Source organism: Pelecanus crispus, chromosome 4, assembly GCF_030463565.1.
Source record: "Pelecanus crispus isolate bPelCri1 chromosome 4, bPelCri1.pri, whole genome shotgun sequence".
Taxonomy (NCBI): Eukaryota; Metazoa; Chordata; class Aves; order Pelecaniformes; family Pelecanidae; genus Pelecanus; species Pelecanus crispus.
The window spans coordinates 84,896,185-84,918,137 of NC_134646.1; the positions used below are offsets into that span (position 1 = coordinate 84,896,185).

General features: G+C 38.9%; 1 protein-coding gene across 1 annotated transcript in view; it reads right to left on the reverse strand.

Annotated features, from left to right (window-relative positions):
• Positions 1-21,953, reverse strand: part of DNAAF9 (dynein axonemal assembly factor 9) — a 66,243-nt gene that overhangs the window by 38,274 nt on the left and 6,016 nt on the right. Inside the window, exons 4-13 of the mRNA XM_075709879.1 lie at positions 18,195-18,314; positions 17,230-17,354; positions 13,549-13,645; positions 12,199-12,305; positions 9,676-9,753; positions 7,251-7,349; positions 6,574-6,629; positions 5,326-5,461; positions 3,605-3,686; positions 2,521-2,557 (exon numbers count right to left, since the gene is read on the reverse strand). Of these exons, the coding sequence (XP_075565994.1) occupies positions 2,521-2,557; positions 3,605-3,686; positions 5,326-5,461; positions 6,574-6,629; positions 7,251-7,349; positions 9,676-9,753; positions 12,199-12,305; positions 13,549-13,645; positions 17,230-17,354; positions 18,195-18,314 (937 nt within the window). The remainder of the gene's footprint in view (positions 1-2,520; positions 2,558-3,604; positions 3,687-5,325; positions 5,462-6,573; positions 6,630-7,250; positions 7,350-9,675; positions 9,754-12,198; positions 12,306-13,548; positions 13,646-17,229; positions 17,355-18,194; positions 18,315-21,953) is intronic.

A 21,953-nucleotide genomic window follows, 5' to 3' on the forward strand; every position in this document is an offset into this window, starting at 1 on the left:
ACAACTCCCTCATACGGAAAGGGTCCTTGTTCAAGTAAGTGTAGAAATAACTTTATCCTTAACCTTTCGTTTTAAAAAAAAATAAATTAGAGCAAGTAAATTGCTCACATTACAGAATATCTTGGGGAAAAAACCTCTTGGCACAAATGTACCCCTGCTCTCCAAACGTTTCATTGTTGACTTCAGCTGCAGTCGTGTTGAGGATCACATCCTAAATATTCCAACAAGAACAGAATGGTAGCCCCATGTTCTGCAAAAGCAAAACTGGAAAACGGAGTGAACTGGCTTCAGACACCGACTTGTTCTGGAGCATGTCAAGCAAAAGAGGATACCGAAACAAACCAGTCACCACAACCTTTTGAGCACATCCGCATCACAGCTTAGTCCGATTCCCTTCTTAAAAGGGAACTGAAAAAATTGTACAGAAATAAAAAAAGGTTAGGTGAAGCCAGAAGTGACTTACAGCTAATGACATTTATAGCTCCAGAACTGCTGAGGGGAAAAAAAACCACCTGTGCCCACCTAAGAAACATCAGCCTCTGTCTTCCAGCTAAATTGGAACAAAAAGACAAGTAGATGGATGAAACAGTCCTACTTCCCCAAACTTTAACTCCTCTCATTACTCCTCTGCAACTGCTAGATGTTGAGGGAGGGAAGAGCTGGGCGGAAAGAGAAGGATACAGCATTTAAGCCATATGCAAAGCATTCCCGAAGGATGGAAAAAAAGCATCTGAAGCTCCCAAACATGGAGGAACCTCAAAATGCACCAAAGCTTGTCTTTGAACTACAACCCCAATAGCAGCAAGAGATTTTAAAAATCAAACCTTCTTACTACTTTTTGAGGTTTCTTCTATGTAATTTAATGTACCAATACATGCATTTATGTTTTCAGTACACACTTATTACAGAAAATGTGCATAATTCTTCCTAACTCTGTAACCATTCCTATTTTCATGCAAATTCATATATGTATTTGCAAGAAAACACCTCACAGTGGGCTGCGCTTTACATTAATACGCTACAGTTACCTTACTCTTCTTCCCATTTTAAAATTTTAACACTAACAATGCAAACCAGAAAATGGTATTTTCTTAAAAAAAAAAAAAAAAAAAAAAGAAAAAATACAGTTTACCCCAGGGATACTTAAAGTTACACAGCCAGTTTATGCACTCCAGTCAATCCGCACTCTAGGTTGCAGTTGTGCTTCCTAAATACAGCCAAATTTCGACTGAATAGTGCTTATGAAGTATTTTTCCACTTTTTATTTCATTGGAAAACATTGACAAATATAAGAACCAGTTACAGGACTCAACTGCAAACTAATTCCAATATCATGAGGTCAAGTTTGCCAGAAAAGCTAATTTTGCTGCTGTTGCTGAAACTAGATTATTTGATCCAATATGGGGACGCTTCCAAGCAAAAGATAAAAAATACTGCCACTATCAACTGACCCTTGCTTTTGCTTAGAGCTTCTCTAGCCATCTCCATTAGAACTGTATTTAGTACAAAGGCTTTTAAAAGTAGAACAAGAAATATTCTGTATGTTTGAGCAGAACATGTACGTAAGAAAAAAAATATGTGTCTAAGTAAACTTTACTATAAAAATGAAAAATCTGCTGCTCGGTCCAGTAACTTCACTTTTATGTCTTTGAGAAATGTATCACAATTGCCAAAAGTCAACAGTACTTAGCATGAAAGGTCACCACCACTGGCTCCCTCTGACACATCTTTAATATCTTGCTAACATGTCATGCAGGCTTGCAAACTGCTCCGCTGCAGACGCAAGAACAGGCTCCTAAAATTATCCTAACTAGCAAGGAGGACAAAATCTCTAGGGAAAGGTCTGGTTTATCAAGATTGAGAGCAGTACCAAAGCAGATTATCTACCACGCTCTTAAAGCTTGACAGGTATCTACAACATGCAGAGAAGTGGACATCCACATGGATAAACAAAGTCTTATTTTGTGAAGGTCAAAATGTGCGGAAGCTTTGTAGCTTACTAACAAAAAAAAAAAATCAGAAGTTAACTTTTATCTATCCTTTAACACAGTGAAATTTCTTTGCAAGTTTGAGTGTTGGCATTTCACTAACCATTATAAATCTTACACATTGTTTACCTTAATGGAACTAGTCTAAAAATTACTTTTACTTCTATCTGTGGAACATGCTTCCATTCAGTTATAGATACTTCCCCGGCAGTGTATATGAAGTACATTCTAAAGCGATTCAAAGAAGCGTAAGACAAAAAAGTTTCATTAAAATTTAAGCAAAATTTACTAATATTTCCTTTCATAATTTGCTGTACAGCAGAAGGGATGTCACACTAACAATTCCTAGCTTGCTCACTGAAACTCTCAATGAGCAATTTGCCTTTGAAACCCTCTCACGTTCACGTTACTCTAAATAAAAATGTTGCTCTGCAAATGCCAACAGCCACTGCTGACTAAAGGTGGCTTTGCCCTACTGCCACAAGGTAGAAAGAGCGAAGAGTTAAGGAATAATAAAAAGTTGGCAGCTTACACTTGTTCAGCTTGCTTGTGCATCTCATTGTCATTTCCTGTATGAAAAACAAAAATGTTGGTGTTAAGCACTTTCAGACGCGTTTACACAGAACTTCTTGGGCATAACATTTCTGCTGCGTATCTTCCATGACATTTATCCAGTATTTTATATAACTGCAGTTTGCTTGCAGATTTAAAACAGAGCAAAGCACAGGTTAACTTGTATCAGTACAGCCAGTACATACGAGGGCCAAGACTAAGAATTGCATTCCCTAAAACCGGCCGCATTGGCTCAGAACAAAGATCCCTCCCACGCTCTATCCTGTCTCCCAAAGTGGCCATTCCTGGATACCCAGGAAAAAGCACAACTAGAGCAAACATATGCTATAACTCTTTCCATTTTGCAAGCCTCCAGCCATTTTCTCTTCAGATACTTTGAGCTGAATATGGTTTCAAGATATACAGTAACCCTAAGTAGGACTGACTTTATCCATGGACTCATGCAGCCATTCAAAATGGGTAAGAAAATTGTTTTTAAAGCTTTCACATGGCTTGTTTTTATTTGGGAAGACAGCTATTCTAACACACTATATTGGACCCAAACCAGACAAGAAAGGAAAAAAGTCAAAGAATTTTCTCTATCCTTTGAAAAATCCTCAATTATTTTGTTTAAAAAAAAGCCAAAAAAAGCCACACTTATTTGACAAACTACAACTTTGAATTCCTATATTTTTCAGGACTGTTCTTCTACCAACCTGTATGGAACATGGACTTAAATGTTTATCTAGTACTTGTAAAAGGCTTGCACACTCAGGTGCTCTCTACCTTCACACTGCATTCTGATGCAAACACAAATACACTTCTTGACTTTTCAATCATTCTTTGCAAATATCCAACAGGTTTTCGCACACGAAGGTAGGATGTGCAGCGGAACAATGTTCTGCTATGGTTTCATGCACTGGCTACAGAACTACACAGCATCCACCACTCCATGGCCTAATGCTCATAGAGGAATCACAACCATCTTTTAATGGCTACAAATTTTAAATAATCAACAAGAATAACTGCCTTAAGTTACTGCTTGGTATTTTTAATATACTTACCCAGGAAAGGAATGTGAGTGGTTCCAAAAAAATAGGTCCTTGAACAGGCCAGAGGTCCCTTTGGAGATACACACTGCACTACCTAGTTGTCAGCATTAATGAGATACAAAAAGACCTTAGTAAAAAAAAATTGGTGTGATAATTAACAATAAGCTAAGCTCCCCTTAAGTCTTCTAACCACTGCCATACTACAGGAAGTGTACAACAGACTTAACCGATTTTAAAAAAGCAACTTACGTTTTCAAAGTTATATTTCACTTTTGACTTGACCTGAATGGTTGAAAGACTTTGGAAAGGAGATGAGCTCTGACTTCCATAAGCGTTAAGCATCTGTTTCCAATTTCCTACGTCAACTGCTCTTTTCATGAAGAGGAAAGTGTGTCAGGTTCCCATAACTATGCTTGCACTTGGTCTTATGTACTATTTTCATGACACCCTATTAAAACAGTATCACCTGTACCTGTAAATAAACCACCTTTTTAAGAACAATGTCAGAATCCGAGGGCAACAGATGGATGGAGCAAGTACCTCAGAATGAAATTGTACTTGCATTTTGAAAGAGCTCAAGTGGTCGTAACGGGAATGTTAACAAGGGGAGAAAGAAACCAGAATTAGAAGTGTTTTTACAGAAATAGGGTTAGACAGAGCAGAAAATGGAGGATGACATTTCATCGGGATGCTAAAACAATCCTTTCTCAGGCTTTTGACACATGCAATGTGTCCAGAATACCCACGTCCATCCATCCCTGAGGCAACTATGCATGAAATGTTGTCATGACAAGATCATAAACTCATTCCCTCAATCATACGTTCACTCCATGATGACCTGTACTCAACCACATCCATCTCCTCAGCAGCACAGACTCTGGACTCGCACAACTGACGGACACTCCCAGAGCCCACGGAAATCGGCTAGCAGGGAGAACTACACAACGCAATCTGCACGCTACCTCTCCTCCTTCGCTGCGAGTTACCTTCTTGATGCACCCAGCCCAGCCAGCCAGAGGATCTGAATTCCCTGGGGTCGCTTCCCCAGTTACGTCCCCTGCACGGCGGTGCAACAAGCCATCGACCTCATCATATGTTTTAAAACTAAGCTTTTACTTGAAAATGGAAACAAGTTAATCTTACAACTTGATTTTAACACACTTTGAACACCAGAAAGATTTTCAGAGTTTCATGAACTGTTCAGTTGCTGAAGCATACACTGAAATTTGGATACGCATAAGTATCCTGTGTCTATTCATAAATGCATTATCAAAAAAAAGTGTCTTTCCATTCCTTTTTAAGAAATGGCTAAACAATTCTGATAAAGATAAAATCTATGTGTCAGAGTTAAGTACATCATATGCTACCATCAGGAAGATTTTCACTTTATGGCTAGGACAAACGTCCTCAGAAACAGCACTTCCCTCTCCCCCACCCCACACATCTACAGCAAGCTAATAAAAAGCTGTCTTTTTACAGCAGAAAAAGTATTTTAACTCGTTCAGCAGTCCCTGATTAAACATCCAGTACAGTTTGACTTGGAAAGAGAAAGAAAAAGGAAAGTCCTTCCTTAAACTGACTGATTGTTAAGGTAACATATGTTCTTATACGTTAAGAAGAATTTGGTACTTAACTCATAGAAGGTAAGCATTTTAAGGGCACAAAAAAAATACATGAAGAAAAAGAAAATATACACTGCTTCAAAATATCACGTAACTACTTAAAAGCCTTACCATATGCTTAGCAGTGCTTCCACCAAGGCCAGTGTTTCGAACAAGATGTCCTTCTGATGGAAAATTAAAGTTACCAGAGTTCAAGTTTTCCTTAGTTGAGTGGCTACCAAACAGAACAAAGGGCTGCCGGCTAGGGCTAAGGGGAAAAAAGGGTGTATCACCACCAAAATACTTGAAGAAAACTTACAACAACAAATGAAATCAACACTTTCAAGTACGATAGACCAACTACTGAATTTCTCACTAAAAGAGTAGGACAAAAAAACACTTACTAAAGCTGCAGAAAGCTTCCCATTGAAAATACCAAGTTCCAAAGCAAAAAAACTACTTGAATGAACAAGACTGTAATTTCTTTCATACACGAGAACATCTCAAGGCTGTTGCCCAAATGCTCTTAGGTGGTTGGTTTCCGCCCCCCTGACTTTTTTTTTAAAGTAAATCGCCTTGAAAACCTGACTAGTTTAAAATTTACCATCTTGAAAGACCCTGAAATGACTATATTAGAATTAAACAAAACTATTTTGGTTTCAGTTCTGGATTTGGGCCCAAGACTCAACTGGAGAGGTCAAGGTTTTTCTTTTCATTATTTAAATGCAAACAACATAGGATGCTGAAAACAATAAAGGACATTGAACTCCAGTGTTTAATTCCAAATAAAGAAGAATCTGCAGTGGCATTCAAGTAGCTAAGCAACCTTTATTTAGTTCAAAACAGCAGAACGCTTGGTTTTCAAATACGACAAACAACCTTCCCCTCAGTTAAAATTCTATGCTGATACAAAACAAAGCTGACCTGTATTGCCCAGCTTGTATTGGCTAAGATTTGGGTTTTTATCTGCCCTGCTTTAAGCATTGATCTTGTGCATGTTGTGACTCACAAAAGTAAACTGACTTCTTCAACCTTCATATTTTAATTGTTCTTGAGTATTATATAAATAGGACCAACATTTTCAAACATAGCTGTCCTGCGGAACAAGTTCATGAGTTTGTTTAGGTATCTGACCATAAAGAAATTGATCATATTGGAATGCGCAAGGTGGATGGTTTCAAACACATTGACAGTGAGCATGTAGTAACTACAGCATTAAATCCCATGAAAATTCAGCTTATCTTTCCCAGAAGTGCCTTTGCACATTTTTTTTTTAAATATGCAAAGATGAGATGTGATATACTGAGATGGTCCCAAAAGGAATTCTAAGCGTTATGGCATCAGAGATATGAGAATTTCACAGGGAATAATGAGTAATACCTGTTATCTGTTATATGGCTTGAGATCATTCCGTGACTGAAGTAACTTCTGAAAGGCTATGAAGAATTAAAAAAGAAAAAAACCCAAACTGATTAACAAGTAAATTAACAGAAAGTGTGATATATCCTTACCAACATTAAGAACAAACCTGAACTATCCTTCTCAAGAGAAAACTCCCGAGTTCTCAAAAACTACTTCCAACCTCCATAAACAAACCCAATCACCATTAAATCTCATGTATGCCTAAAAAGCACAACTGTGCTACTTTCACCCATGCCGTATGTTACCAGCAGTTTGAGATCTGACATGTGCAAGCTCAACTTGTTAAGAAGTACACATACCGGAGCTTCCACCAAAATGAAAAGTCAATCTACCTACAAATAGGGATTCATTGTGCGGATGTAAATCAACTAAGTTCAATTATCAGTGAACAAACACTCAACGGAATTACACTGGGCAGTCCGAAGCCATCTTACCATGGATACGTAAGGTGGGTGGTGAACTTAAAAAAACCAATAGGTTTCTACTCCTCAAACATGAAAGGTGAGACAGGGTAGAGAGGGGGGGGAAAAAAAAAAAAAAAGAAAAAAGAAAAAACGATACAACCCAATGCTGAATACTTATTACTTCTGCATGGATGACACTAGCATTTCAAAGGATTACTAAAGCAGGCATACCTCTCCCGCCTGAGATTCTGATAGTTCCAGAATGAAGGGAATTTCAGTATCAAAATTAGCAAAAAAGTTGGTCCACTGGCGTTCAAAAATCATTAAATCCTAGAAGAAAAATATTCAACATTACTTAGTACGGCAAGTGTTATACCAGAGAAAGGAAGTTACAGACTGTACGGAATGAATCCCAATTACTTTAGAACAACATAGATTACATTTCACTATGCAGTATACTGTTGCAACCCAACCAATGAAACAGTAAGTACAAGAAAATAAACGTCTTTTAAAAGATAAGGACTTTCTGCTGGGTTTTAGGGGGCCTTTGGGGAGGGGCGTTGCTTGTTTGGGTTTTTTGGTGGGGAGGGGGGTTGGAGACAGAAGAGGCAGGAGAGGGAAAAGGACCAGAGCCCCGCACTATCTGCTCTTAACCTAAGGAAGTACACCATTTTGAGATCGCTCAGACCTCACGATTCCCGTAAGGCTTCCAAAATGTACACTTGGACAGATTTAATTTTTAATTCTTAAATCTGCATATGGTTCTGCAGTAATTGTATCTGACATTAAGTAGGCTTATGGTCAGAAAATGAGGAACAGGGTGGGGAATTTGGGAAGCTCATGATATGCAAGTGGCAGACAGTCATTTCTTTATCTGCATTTGTAAAAAAGTTGGTAAGTGGAAAAGGAAGTATTAGTACCCGCCTCACTAAAGCAGAATAAAAAAGGAAGATGACTACAGGTAAATGTTGCATTCAAATTAATTAAAAAAATCAGAGAATCAAAAAAAAAAAAAAAAAAAGCAGGAACCTCACAGAACTAGGTGATTTTAAAATGCTCTCAAGATTACTCTCAGTTATTTGTCACATACTAACTTGGAAGATAAGAGAGACATCCTGATTTTAGAAAGTGTAGCTTTTCAGACGTATAACAGGCAAAACTAGAACTATGATTTTAGCAGTGGTATGAGTATTATGCAGTATTTGACTTCAGCCACTTCATTAAAGCAGTAATGAATGAAATTTAGAGAGTGAATGTTGATGAAACCTTACAAGCCTTCCAAAAAACTAACAAAGCTTATATTAAAGGTTTAAAATGAAAGTTTACATTTAAGGGGAGAAACTAATATTGGAGAATACTCCAGCCTCAAATAAGCTTTTCATAGAAGCTAAGTACGAAATAAGCTGACAAAAGCACTTTTTAGAACATGCCAATATTGTACAGAATATTCTTCTAAATTCCAAGTAGAGATAAAATCAGAATTTCCTGAAATCAAAGCCGTGTTAACAAAAAAAAAAGTATGAACGTATACCAGCTTCAAATGCTCTTTAAGTGCACCTAGCTTCATCCTCATGGAGAAAATTAATCATTTTTAAAATCACCGATTTCTATGAAACCAGAGTTGTATGAAAACCCCATTCATTAATTGCCCCCCCCCCCCCCCCAAAAAAAAAAAGTTGGAAGTCAATTTAACAACTTTCAGGCTCAAAACTTCAAAATAGGATAAATAAGTCTGCTTCAGGGTAGACTTACCAGGAACAAGAAAACAGTCCCAAACATTTATCTCACTTCCACAGGAAGGAGGAAGTGAAGTATCATAGAGTGACTATTTAGACTGACAGCCTTGTGAACTGTATGACATTTTAATTTTCATTACAGCAGTTGATTAAACAACCAAATTGGTGTGAACTACCAATATTTTATTAATAAAGGATACCTACTGCTGAACTTGCTACATATTAAGAGCCTACTTTGCTGCCAGTCTAGAACCTGATGAAAAAAATTAACAAAATTATATATACACTGATACTCATACATTGCTTTCTTCTCTACCACTGAGATCAGACCGTTGCATTAAAATGAGGAATCACTTGACACTGCATGGCTGTATTTCACAAAGCATCAGGGCAGCCACTGTGTGTCACTGTTATCCACTTAAAGCAGTTACAACGTGATCGTGAAAGTGTTTTTTCCGGAAGAATGGCTGTATGTATGTTAAAGGGGATTTTTCCCCCACCCTTGCTGCAAAAGGATTAACACACACAAACATACCAACTTGCTGTACTTTGTACATAGACCTGAAGAACAGTCACACCATTTAGAGAAACTTTTAAGAGAATTTCAGGCAAATTAAGAAATTCAAGGAATTCAAGACAAGCTATCTTCAAGTTTTGCAGACTTTGTGGTAGATTTGAAGAAAGGAAAGAGACCCTGAAGAAATGACTGTCTGCCACTTGCATATCATGAGCTTCCCAAATTCCCCACCCTGTTCCTCATTTTCTGACCATAAGCTTACTTAATGGCAGATACAACAGTATGCAGAGCCAGCAAATTAAGTACATAAGCACTATTAAAAACAACCAACCAAAATAACAATTTTGCTCTGCAGCTACACTAACAGACTAGAAGTTGATTCAGAATATTTCCCCCACATTACCTCAAAGAGCAAGTCCTCCAAGGAAACAGGATCCATTTTGCTGTACGTCTTCCACAAATCAATGCTGACATCCATTAACTGAAAAATATTTTAAACACAATTCTGTGAAAAATGCCATGAAGAAAGCCACAAATTCAGGTTTAAGACAAACTGAAACAGACTTGCAGCACACTGCCCAGTCTAACGGTCCTCCTTAACTCTGAATTCAGAAATATTTTTTTACATTACTGGTTACAAAAGAATTGACCAGATATAAGTGCTCTGGGTGTTTCAGAAACTCATCTCCTCAAGTGAGGGTTTAAAGTACGTGCAAAATTTTGCTTGCATCTCTCAAACAAATCATTTCAAAGTTTTTCAAAATTGAGTTAATAACAAAAAAGTAGTATCAGCTTGTGCAGCCAAAAGGGAAAGATCAGTTTTCTGAGACAAGACGGACAAGAAGCAGATTCCAAGGTTACTCGTCCTACGCACCAGCCAATTCTCGCTGTAAGCATAATGTGAACTTAAGCAAAGCTAGTTTAACTTAGCAATTAGCGATACCTTCTGCCAAGTAGTAAGATCATGCATATGAGAACACTCTTCAAAAATACATTCTTAAGGGACACTGGTACATGAATAATTTCTGCATTTACACGGTTCCCCATCACCCACTTAATTAAAAATGCAACACTGACCGGAATTTTCTTAAACCACTGCTTTACAGTTATTCCAGTTACTCGTATTATTACGTATGGCAATAATGATTTCCCAGATATCACTTCCCTAAACCTATCAGCACAGTAAATTCTCTGGATTACAGCACCTTGACCAACTGTGCCTTCTGTAGTAATAGAGCAACTGCTCTTACAACACTGAAAAAAAATATTAGTAAGTTAGCATCATTAGATCATCTTCAAATCTAACCGCATAGAATGCACAGCAGAGGGAAAGTCAGAGAAAGCACCAAGAACAGCCTCTTTTAATGCCAGAAGTATTCCTTTATGGGTCATTTACAGCGATCCCGAATGTACTTCCTCCTATAGATCGGTTTTTCCTCCCCATCTGTGACATATAGCAGCTGCCTAACAGATAACCATGCATAAACAGTTACGTAAAAAGTTAAGAATGCCACTTCCCACTTGAAATCCCCTTATGACTTTAAGGAGAAAGAAAGCAAGAACTCAAGCTGGAACTGGCTGAACCGCCAGAGCTAGCATGCTTACTCTTAAAAACAGATACCGAGAATTTGCACTGCTCCTTTTTAAGTCTACAAGAGTGCCGTGAAGACGGTATCAGCTCCCACAATCAAATAGAAGAGGCTCTGTCTTCACAAAGTCATTGCCACGCTGCGTCTACACATTTTCTCAGAGCCTTTACGGATTCATGAAGTGAATTGGCAAGGGTAATTAAAGAGCCAAACAGTCAAATTTTCGTTGACTGACTTCAGACATCAGGAAGGGCTATTGATACTTAGGCAGACCTCCACAAGAATGCTCATCTATTTACACTTCATATTTAATGATTTTGACAGGTTCACACAACAAGATGACTACAGTAGCAGTGATGGAATGAAGGAAAGGAAAAAAAAAAAGGCGTGAAGAAAGGCATCAGTGGAAAGAGTACAGTGCTCAGAGAAAGGCACACTTGAACTCACATAACAGACTTTTGAGCAAGCGTGTACAGTACTACATGTGATGAGATTTTAACAATGGTACTATTAATTCCTTGGGTTTTTTCCAGTTGTCAGAAGTCAAAGAACACTGTGGCTGTAAAAATGGAGGAGTGACAAGAAAAATAGGACATCTGCATTTCTGTGGCAGAGGTCCAAGAAAATTTAATGAAAGAAGCTTCAAATAAGTACATAAATATAAAGCTGTCCTCTGAAGATGCTGTTAGAGTATATTTAACAAATAGGCAAATCAAATGACACAAGTTGCTCAGAATGGAACAGCAAATCATTATTAAGACTAGGAGCATCACCCAAAACCTTGACTGTTGTCGTATTCAGCAGGCTACGATGACCCAAGAATATATGTTGATGAGAAAAGTAGATGCATCTCTTGTGTCAAAACTAACGACCCAAGAAATACAGGCACTTCTGATTTTTCCAATTCATTTCAAAGCATTTGTCACTAACCAGCTTCTCTTGCACTGCTCTTGAAGATCTATACCCATCTAGCACAGTTTAAAAAAAAAAAAAGTGTTTTCTGTTGTTAGAGGAGGCTCTAGAAGAGAAGGAAAAAGAGTTCTAAATCACAGCAGGGAGGCTGGGGAGAGACGCCAGACAATCATGGTTTATCCAGGACAAGGGCAGCGTAGCTCCTAACAGTCTCTCAGCAAGACTGTGGTGTCTCCATCCTCGCACATTCAAAACCCAGCTTCATAAGATCCTGAAAAACTTCATCCAGCTTAGAAGCTGGCCTCCTTTCAGTGGTGAGTCAGAACGAAATGATCTCAAAAGGTACTTTCCAACTGAAACTGTTCCATGATTCAATTTCTGCTTCAGAATGAAAGTGGAAGAAGATGAAAAATGTAATTACTTACTTCATATTTCATTGTAAAGAAGCCATCACCCCCAATTCCTTCCAGTGCGAAAGCCTGCACTATTGGCCACTTTTCAACAATGAACATATCAAATATCTGTAGATGACCTGCAAAAGAAATGTTTCACAAAAACATTCTCTTACAAATACTGGCAGTTTTACTTTCTGTGAGATCTTAAGAGTTGTTCTGAGATTCTAATAAAGGATCTCAATGATCCTGTCTTTGTACAACTGAAATTCTGTAACTGAAAAAATGTTTTTTGTGAAGATGGTAGCTTTTAGAAACTCCTTTTGTCCCTTTTCTCCAGCTATCACTCTAGTAAAAGGTATTATGCCTCCTTGCAAATTTCATTCCAAGACCATTAGCAAAACCGTGCCCATTAAAATTCAAAATACTAAACAGGGAGCTTTGCTGACTCCAATTTCTTTAAATATTTGGCCTTAAGTCAAATATTGTCAATGTCATCCCCACATTAATCAGAATTTTAAGTCGGGGGAGAGGAAAACTATTCAGCCTGGTACTCATGGGTGAAGCTGTAAGCCATCTGAAGTGAAGTGTGATCACCATCCTTAAGCTACACACCTTCTTTAGAGACTTCCTAACAAAGAACCACCATCCTCCCCCATGCCCTGACCCATTAATAGTTCTTCAGGCAGTCACAGCATATCACCTTTTCTGGAGAGAAGCAATGAAGAATTAGGAATAAAGGGGGGAAAAAAAAAAAACCAAACCAAACCCACAAAAAACCAAAATTGAATTAGCTCGGTTTGAACTTACAAGCAGTCTTCCTTTTTTTGTTTGCCTCTCACCTACTGTACCACAGACCAAAAACCCCACACACTCGTGCTGCACAGTGAAGTACATGCACTGCGCTGCTTTTGCATTATTCGCTGTTGGGGATACTGCAAAGTACACTTTACTGAACAACGTAAGATTACACTGTCCAGGCTGCAAGGCTGGCTACAGCTCGTAACAGGAAGTCATGCAGTCCAGTTTTTTCAGCGCTAAAAAAGGAAACTTGCATAACGAAACGTTTATTCTTTCCTTAAATAAAGAAGTATTTATCTGGAGCTCCCATCTGAACAGAGAACTTCTGTAGCAGCAGAACACGCTTCTCTGAATGCAAATTATTTCTTTGCCTCACGCTGTGAATGTTCACTCTTCAGATGAAGTCTAAGGGCTTATATTTTTCAGAAAGAAACCCAACTCTTAAGTAAAAAGAGGCTAAAAGGGAAGGATTAATATGTCAAGTTATTTCTTACCAAAGGCAAGAAAATCTTCATTCCCTGAACTACATGACTTGCACGCTGCAAAACACTTACGCTATAAGCATAAAACAAGCTAACCTACCCTGGCAGCTGTATGGAATACCAATGCGACTGCAATCTCGAACCATGTCTACAAAGCTGGAAATTTTGAATTCCTCTGCAGCTTCTTCATCTTCATACTGAAAGAAGTCATTTAAAATGAAATTTGATTAGGCTTGCCTAATTTGATTGTTAGTTTTGCACTAAAGAGAATATGTATTGTACTGTTTTAATTCCATAGCAAATGTCATGTAATCCACTAAAATATTATCTACAGGTTCCAGAAGCTAAAGAACGTCTTCAGTCTCTGTATTTCAAAAACTTGGTCATGGCAGGGATGTATTCAAGCCAATGGAAATTGTTCTTTTTTAAAAAAAAAAAAAAAAAAGAATCAAACTTCAGAGCAAGGTTTTTAATCAGGTTATAGGAAGGCATATGTATATACTTTATTTTCAGCTTTCAGTGAAGTCTTTCAACATCACCTACTAGATTCTGGACAATTTTTAAACAATAAAAGGTATTTTGTGAATATTAACCGGTCTGCCACAAAAAACTTGCTACTGGGGGGGTGGAAATTACCAGCTTAACAACACTGAACTGGGCAAGCCAACTGACGAGATATGCCCCAGGTCACAGAACAAGCAATGAGAACCAACTGCTGTCTGAGGGAGATGTATATATAGGAAAAGGAGGAGGAAAGAAGAGGAGACGCCACCATGCAACACCATCTTGCTGTTTCATGCTAGTAGTGGACTGAAGTCGTCTGAAGACTTCAGCAGACTGCAGAAGAGGAGTGAAGAACAAATATCATACTTATGGCTCAGAAAAGCATAAAAACTAGACTGACAAATCACATAAAAAATCAGTTTCATAACTGAACAAAAAGTTAGAAATGCACTCTGATTTTTATCAGAAAAGGCACAGTTTAGCAGCAAGTCTGAAACCAACAGGCCTAGCACTGCTGGGTACTTCAAGAGTCACTTGCTTTCTGCAGCAAGATCAGAAGGAGGTGGCATTTTGTCTATTTTTTTAGGTACAGTGCTCTGAACTTAATATCAAGGTAAATTACATGATTATGAACTTTTTACATATAGCTCTTGTGAGCTTCAAGGTGTACCCAACAAATTTAGGTTAAGAACAAGTTCTTTTAAGATGAGCCTGAATTTAAGATGCAGCCCAAGTTCCTCCACGATGTGTTCTTTCTTCAATCCCAGGAAGCCAGATCAAAGCGGCAGTTCAAAGCCAAGCCCCATACAACTGCCAGTTTCTCAAGACTTAAAATGCCATTAGAATAAGAACTTGGGTTTTGGCAGGGTGCTAGAGGCTTGCTCATTATCTGCTATTGCAGGTATAAATACAGCCCGTTCCAGAAATGGTACAGTCAAGACACCCAAAAAGCTTACACAGTATGCATCAAATGTCAGTACTTTATCTTATCTGACCATTTTGAAAATGGCATTCTTTAATAGTATGTTTTCTCTTCCGATAACTAGGATATTCACTTAAATTCCTATGGTCTAGTTAAAGGCAAGTAGGAAGGAAGAAAGGAAGAAGAGGCTATAGGTTTTGCCAGATTCATCAAGAGCTGCACAGAGCCAGGTATGGCATTGCTTTCTTTATTTCTAAGGCTCTTGAGCTTTTTAGGTTTCATTTTTACAACAGCAAGCAAAAGTTGCTTCTATCACTGGGGAAAAAAAAAGGGGGCTGAAAAGCCACTACCGGCAATCCTCCTGTAAACAGGATGCACTTAATGCCTGACAGAGCAACGTTTTTTGGTTTCTCTTTCAGAAGTAATCTAGGAAACTGGCAATTCCTATACATTAGAAATGTGACTGGAAGCACATCCTTCAGCTCGTTCACATGAAACAGCAATGCAGTAAACCTTGTATTTTCAACTTCAGAAATCTAACTTTTCCATTCACCTCCACAAATAGCAAGGCATGTGGTTTACCTTTCTAGTTACACCATTATTTCAAGCCAGTACTGTGTGGTTAAGGTTACTGCTTACCACGATGAGTCATATAAAAGCCCATAAGCAGATGCAGCTTAAAATTTAATAGCTGAGATTGCAGTTGTGCTAGCAATAGCGTGTTAAGAACTACTCCAGTCTTGACTCCAAAACACATGTGCTTTACCACCCTCCGGTACGCTTCAGGATTTGCCCTTTCAGTAGTGGTTTTGGCAACAGAAAAACCTTATAAAGCCAGGCTTTAGATTTTGCTACAGCATGCTTTAACCTGTAGCTCGGCTGTTTACATCTTAACAAGAAGTCATTATCCCCCTCTCTGCAGCACTCATGGGACTGTATCTAGAAAACTGCATCCAGTTTTGGAACGCACGTACAAGAAAGACATTGACAAACTGGAGCGAGTTCAGTGGAAAACCACCACGATGATCAATGGGTTGGAGCACTTGAGGAGACACCCAGGCTTGGTCAGCCTAGAGGAGGCAACGGCTGGACCTCATAGCTGCCTTCAAATACCCACAAAAACATTACTGAGATGGTGAAGCCAGGCTCTTCGCAGTGGCAGGATGCCAAAGGGCACAATTTAAAACAAGAGCGGTTCAGACTGGATAAAAGGAAACACTTTTTCACTGTTAGGACAGTCAGGTAAAAGTTCTGCAGTCATCACCCTTGGACACTTTCAACATCCAACCACAAAAAAAAACTCGAGTAACCTGATCTGATCTCATCGCTAACCCTGCCCTTAAGCAGGAGGCTGGACAAGATGATCTCCAGAGGTCCCTTCCAACCTGACTTATTTCACAATTCTGTGATCTAAACTATCAAACAGCCACATAAAAACACAATCAATCGGTCATAAGCCCCATTGCTTTCAAGCTGGAAACTCAAGGGAACAAAAGGTTTCTCTCTGTGACCTCCCCATTCATTCTTCCACCAGCTTCACCCATTGGCATCGCAGGCTCCTAAACCACTCCCTTCAGATTTCAGTATAATTCTAATTTAGAAAAGGAACTACACAGAACTGAACGGGGAGGGGGGAGCTTCCCATGATGGCATTTAGGAAGAAGCATTTCCAGTCTCAACGGGAATAAAAAGGTTCTTATTCTACACCTAGACAAACAGTATTTTCAGTTTTTACTCCTCTCACAGTACTTCACTATGATAAACACAGCTTTTCTAAGCATACCTTGACTTTTAAATGCAAGGTGAAACTCACATCACTCACACAGTGCAATGAAAGCAAGGTTAATAGCTCTTGAAAGGAAGAGTTGAAAGTTAAAAGTAAAATACATAATAAAGTTTCTTGATTTTAAATGACTTACTAAGCCTATCTTTTCTAATAGTCTAAAACTACTGGCAGACAACGCATTAAAACACTGCTTTGGTAGCAAATAAGGCTATCATTGAAAATCTCGGTGTTGACCGTGGTACTTGATTCAGATTCTGCCTTTCTCACAAGCCACATGTTTTTCCTCATTAAAAGATCATTGACTCATGTCAAAACAATAGCAATTAGGGTGAGAGGGGAGCAATTTGTCTTCATGCGCCAACAAACACAAAGTATTAAAAACATATTCTTCTTGCACACGTTAGCAAAACGATTAATACCCCTATAGATACGCAGATCACTCCCCTGCTGAGTATGAAAAAGAAAAAAAGACTTCTGGAAGGAATGTTAAAAAAAAAAAGTTCCACTTTGAGTATCAGTTCATTAGCAAGTTCATTAGCAATTCTCATCTGCATTCATTTTCCACTTACCTCATTTTCAGTTAGACAGTGAAAATGCAAGTTCCTCCAGTATGCCACATATGGCAAAAGATGATTATAATTCACAGGGTTACAGTACAGATGGACACTGTCAGGTTTTATTAATATGATTATATCTGCAACAAGCAGAACAAATATTATTCCAGCATCAACACTCCACACACAGAAGAACTATATGTGCACAAAAAAACACCCCACAGAAAGTGAACAGAAAACTCTTTTCCTATAATGTACCTCATTAAAAGAAAATTGTTTAACTATTTGAACACACAATCATTCCCCACTTCTTTAAAAAAGAAACAGTTGGCAGTCATATACAGTTCCAAGTACAACAGTACTTCTTACTGTTCAGAACAATTGTGGGTTTATTCTGAAGTCTTGCACAGAACTTGCATCAGCCTGTCCTTCAAAAAGCCAAGAGTGTCAGTGACGAGTCCTTACAGAGCACTTACAAAACCGTAAACTATAGTTGCTCTTGCCCAAAATTACACTAGGTTACTCCAACTAAAAACTAGCACTACAGCCTCTGGGGTAGATACTCAAAGGTTCATGCAAGTAAGGGAACAATAACCTACGATCATGGCGATTGGCTACCTTTCAAATATTACAAAAGTGAGTTAATATGTTAAAGTAAAAAAGAGCTTAAGTATTTTAGAACTCCGGAGGCGTGATCACACAATAATTGGTAACGCATGTACATACATACCATGACTGAACTAGGACTTCTCATAATGGGCTGTATTTGTCTAGGTTTAGAACACATGGGGGAATGTATGGAGGGGGGACTTGTTGAAAAACAAGAGGTCTTCAGCAGCTTTTTTAAGAACAGTTTTTCAGGTGTGTATACACAATTAGAGATTTACCAACTTTTTTTTTTTTTGAGGTATGCCTCTTTTTCTGCTCGCCCTCCCTCCAGAAAGTGAAGAATAGGTAAAAATACTGAGTATGTTACTCACCATCAAGAACTTCTTCAGGGAACCCAGTTCTTTCAAAGTCGTTGTTATTCTGGTTATACAGGCCAAAAAGCAGATAGTTTGCCAGTTCCCTGCAACCTTCATTGTATCGACTATCTATTCCTGCAAAAGCAAAACCATATGTGAAGTGTCACATGTTCTAACGTTGTATATTTGAAAAGTTTCTTTTCTTCCCTAACAAGAAAATTTTAAACCAGGAGTATTAACTCCCTCACAGAGTCTTTGGGCACTTACGCCTGTCGAACATACTAGGAAAACAGAGTAGGGAAAAAGGAGTTTTTGCAAGTTTGTTGCCACATGCTGACTTTCCACTCTTGACCTAAATCCACAGGCACTGCTTAAAAAAAAAAAAAAAAATTACAGAAGCCTAGTTTTCTGCAGTGCTCTGCATCAACAAAAGTTCAATTTTATTAGTAATTCAAACTTCAACATCTGTCTGTATGCACTGTGCATTCTAATTAATATGTTCTTGATTGAAGCTTCCTAACAAACTAATCCTGTGACCTAAATCTCCTGCTTTAGAATACATGATTAAACATGATCTTATCAGTGTTATAGTGCAATCCCTGAGTCACCAGAAAGCCAGCGCGGACTTTAACAAATCATGAAAAGATTTTGTCATATACATATATTACATATTCATATGCGTATACATATATTACATACGGTATATGAACAGCTTCTAAGGAAAGCCTTTTCTGGTCCTTGGGAAAATAAAATTAAAACAATTGAAGATGTGGAGCATGAACAGATAGAAAATAAATACAAGAAGAAAGGAAACAGGCCACAGTTTTAGGAAGTCTTTCATCTCTCTGGAAGACAGTCACCATCATAATTCCTAATTCTACTGTAATAAATCAGGTTTTCTCCACAAGTAAAACTAGGCATGAAGCAGCATTCTTGACATCCGCACTTGACAAGAGGTCACCGGTCCTGATGGCTACAAAATTTCTCATAAACACCAACGTCAAGTTTTCCTACCGAGTTATATTAGGATGCAGCTGGATGGCTGCCAACAAATCAAGATTTGTTACCGCTGTCCAAAGGAGAGATCAGTACACTGATAATGTAATAACACAGCCTGGATGTCTGGGTTTCAGGACCTGCATCAGAAACCAAACTACTCAAGAGTCACTTGAACTTACCAAAAACCAGAACAAACCCTAGGTTCTCCTAATTATGTTCCTTTTTTTTATGTTATGCTTCAGCTTTAAAGTGCTAACTGTGTCTGCATCCAGCTACTGAATCCCATATCTTAATAAACTCCCTTGTTTGTGTAGTAAATGGCCTTTGGATAGCTCACGTATATTCCAAGGTATCAGATATTTGGTTTAAGCCTACAGAGGGGAAAAAAAAAATCCACTTCAAATTGTGCTGAAGCTATGAACCTCTGTAATACTGCTCCCTGCTCACGGCTTCATGGTTATCAGCACCGATGAGACACTATAGCATCGCATTCCTCGAACCGTGCTGGGAAAGGGGGAAGCTGCATCACACCTGCCCCAGCTTTCTCAGCCCTCAAACCTCTTTCCAGGCACAATCTTCGTGTCCTCTTTCCTCTGCTATCTAGTTACTAGCACTGATCTCCCATTCATATATACATATACATCCTTGGAGCATGCTCTTTTTAAAACAAGTCCAATTCTGTGTGTTAGGAGGCATCCCTTGACAAAGGGAGTACCAAGAGCCTTAGCAGTCAATCCGTAACTCAGGTCATGGCATCGGTAAGACCCAGCTAAAGAATGCTCAGACCCAGTCACACATTTGTGTGTCATGTCCCCCGCCCACCCCCGCTGCAGTGTTCTGTCTTTGCTGTGCCAATAATTTTCTGCATAGCCAGACCACCCTGGATCTGGGAAATTGGAGAGAGAGAAGGTACAAAGAGGGAGGAGAGGGAGAACACACTGTCTCTTTATTTTATTTACGTTTCCAGCCCCATGAAAGCAGGCGTACCAATGTAATCTACAATTCAGTGGCACTCAACACACTAATATGGTGCCAAAGCCCACATCTTTAGGTGGGATTTTAGTTACAATTAAGTGTGGAGACTCTGTTCTTCCAGGAAGCAACTGTCCCATTGCTCTAGGGAACTCCAGTGAAACGTAATCAGTCTCCTTGAAATAAGTTACAGCCTTAGAAAGCTAGCACACACGACGTCCTGAAGCTAATCTGTTTTACTGATTATTTGCCTAACTGAGGCAACTTTTGAAGGCCATCAGACAAGCAATAATCTGGCACAAAGTAGGAGTTACGATAGCCCCTTTCAGTGGCAGCAAGCTGTTGGATCAGTTGTTCTGCAAGCAGCATTACTTACATTTCACAAGCAAACATCACCTATCATACCAAATGTTAATCCATCGAGACACCCTCAAGGACAGGCCAAACAGCCTGGATGAAAGTGGCCATGGAATTTGCACTTTTTCCTACCAGGCTCACTGCGAGGGTTTCCAAAGCCTAAACAGCCAAGGTGCTGTGCTCAGGGATAGGCTAGCAGAATAACACATAGTGAAGCAGGAACAGGAACAGATGATTATAAAGTCTGGAAGATCAGAAGAAAAATGAGAAACTGTCCTCATTTAAAAAAAAAAAAAAGTTGAGACATCACCATCACTTGAAGAGTTTGAGGTTTTATCTGGGTGTGGCAGGTCTTTCAGGTTTGAAGCAGAGATGACCTTCAAAGCTAAACACCAAACCCCTGCTTTTTCAGTTAATGACAGAAGGAGGGGAAGAGAAGACAATAAGATGTTAACAAGGGAGGCAGCTGATAACCTTAACTCGTATAATAGAGGACACGGGTGAATTCATTGCTTGCAGAGCACTGATGGCTAGCAGGGAAGGAATTAGCTTACCATGAAAGAATTAACTCTGTAGAATAATTGGGTTTTTGGGGGGTTTGCTTTCGGTTTTAGTATCCACTACAGACAGGAGTTTCATACTGAGGCTTTAACACTATTCTACAGAAACATATGGAGTTAAATGAACAGATACAGTTAGCGGAAAATAAACAGGAAATGAAACAATGACAAAGATAAGATACCTCCAGAAAGCGTATCAGGAGTCCTCAACAGAACAATGGGGAAAGCTATTTAATTAGGAAACCCCCACGCCTGCCTGGAGCTGAGCTGGGAGTTTAGTAACCCCCAGCCTGTTCCCAACTCATCACAAGGGTGTAGTTGGACAATGACTCGGCCGAACAGCTCCCTGCTGCCCGAGGAGCCATTCCTGCTCCTTCTCCTGCAGCCAGTGCTCATCTGACCTCTCGGCGAGCTGATTCCCTTTAATAAATTGGCAGAAAACTAGTCCAACCAAATATGGGGCGGGGAGGAAGAAAAAGATCTGTCAGTGGGATAAACTGGGTTCTTGCTTCTGAAAAAGTACATGGGTCTCAGAAGGTGTTTATGAATTTGAGAAAAATAACTTCCTGCTCACGAAGTTTGCAATTTCTATTTTAATTTTTTTTGCAGCCCTTACAATCTTCACACATTTTTTACATTGTATAGTTATTTTCTCATGGTAAGAATAGACTGGCCATACCTTTTAGTCTAATCAATAGTTATTCAGGTTTGGGGTTGTTTTTTTTTTTTCTTTAAAGTCACAGTTCTGAGAAGATGTCTGGGGTTTTATGGATTAATACGCACTTCAAGCCTTTACGTGGTATCTGTGATGCTCTAAAGTGTCTATACGAAGAGACTGCAGAACTGAAGATGTGTTCAAAAAACAGGTAGATGTGGCACTTCGGGA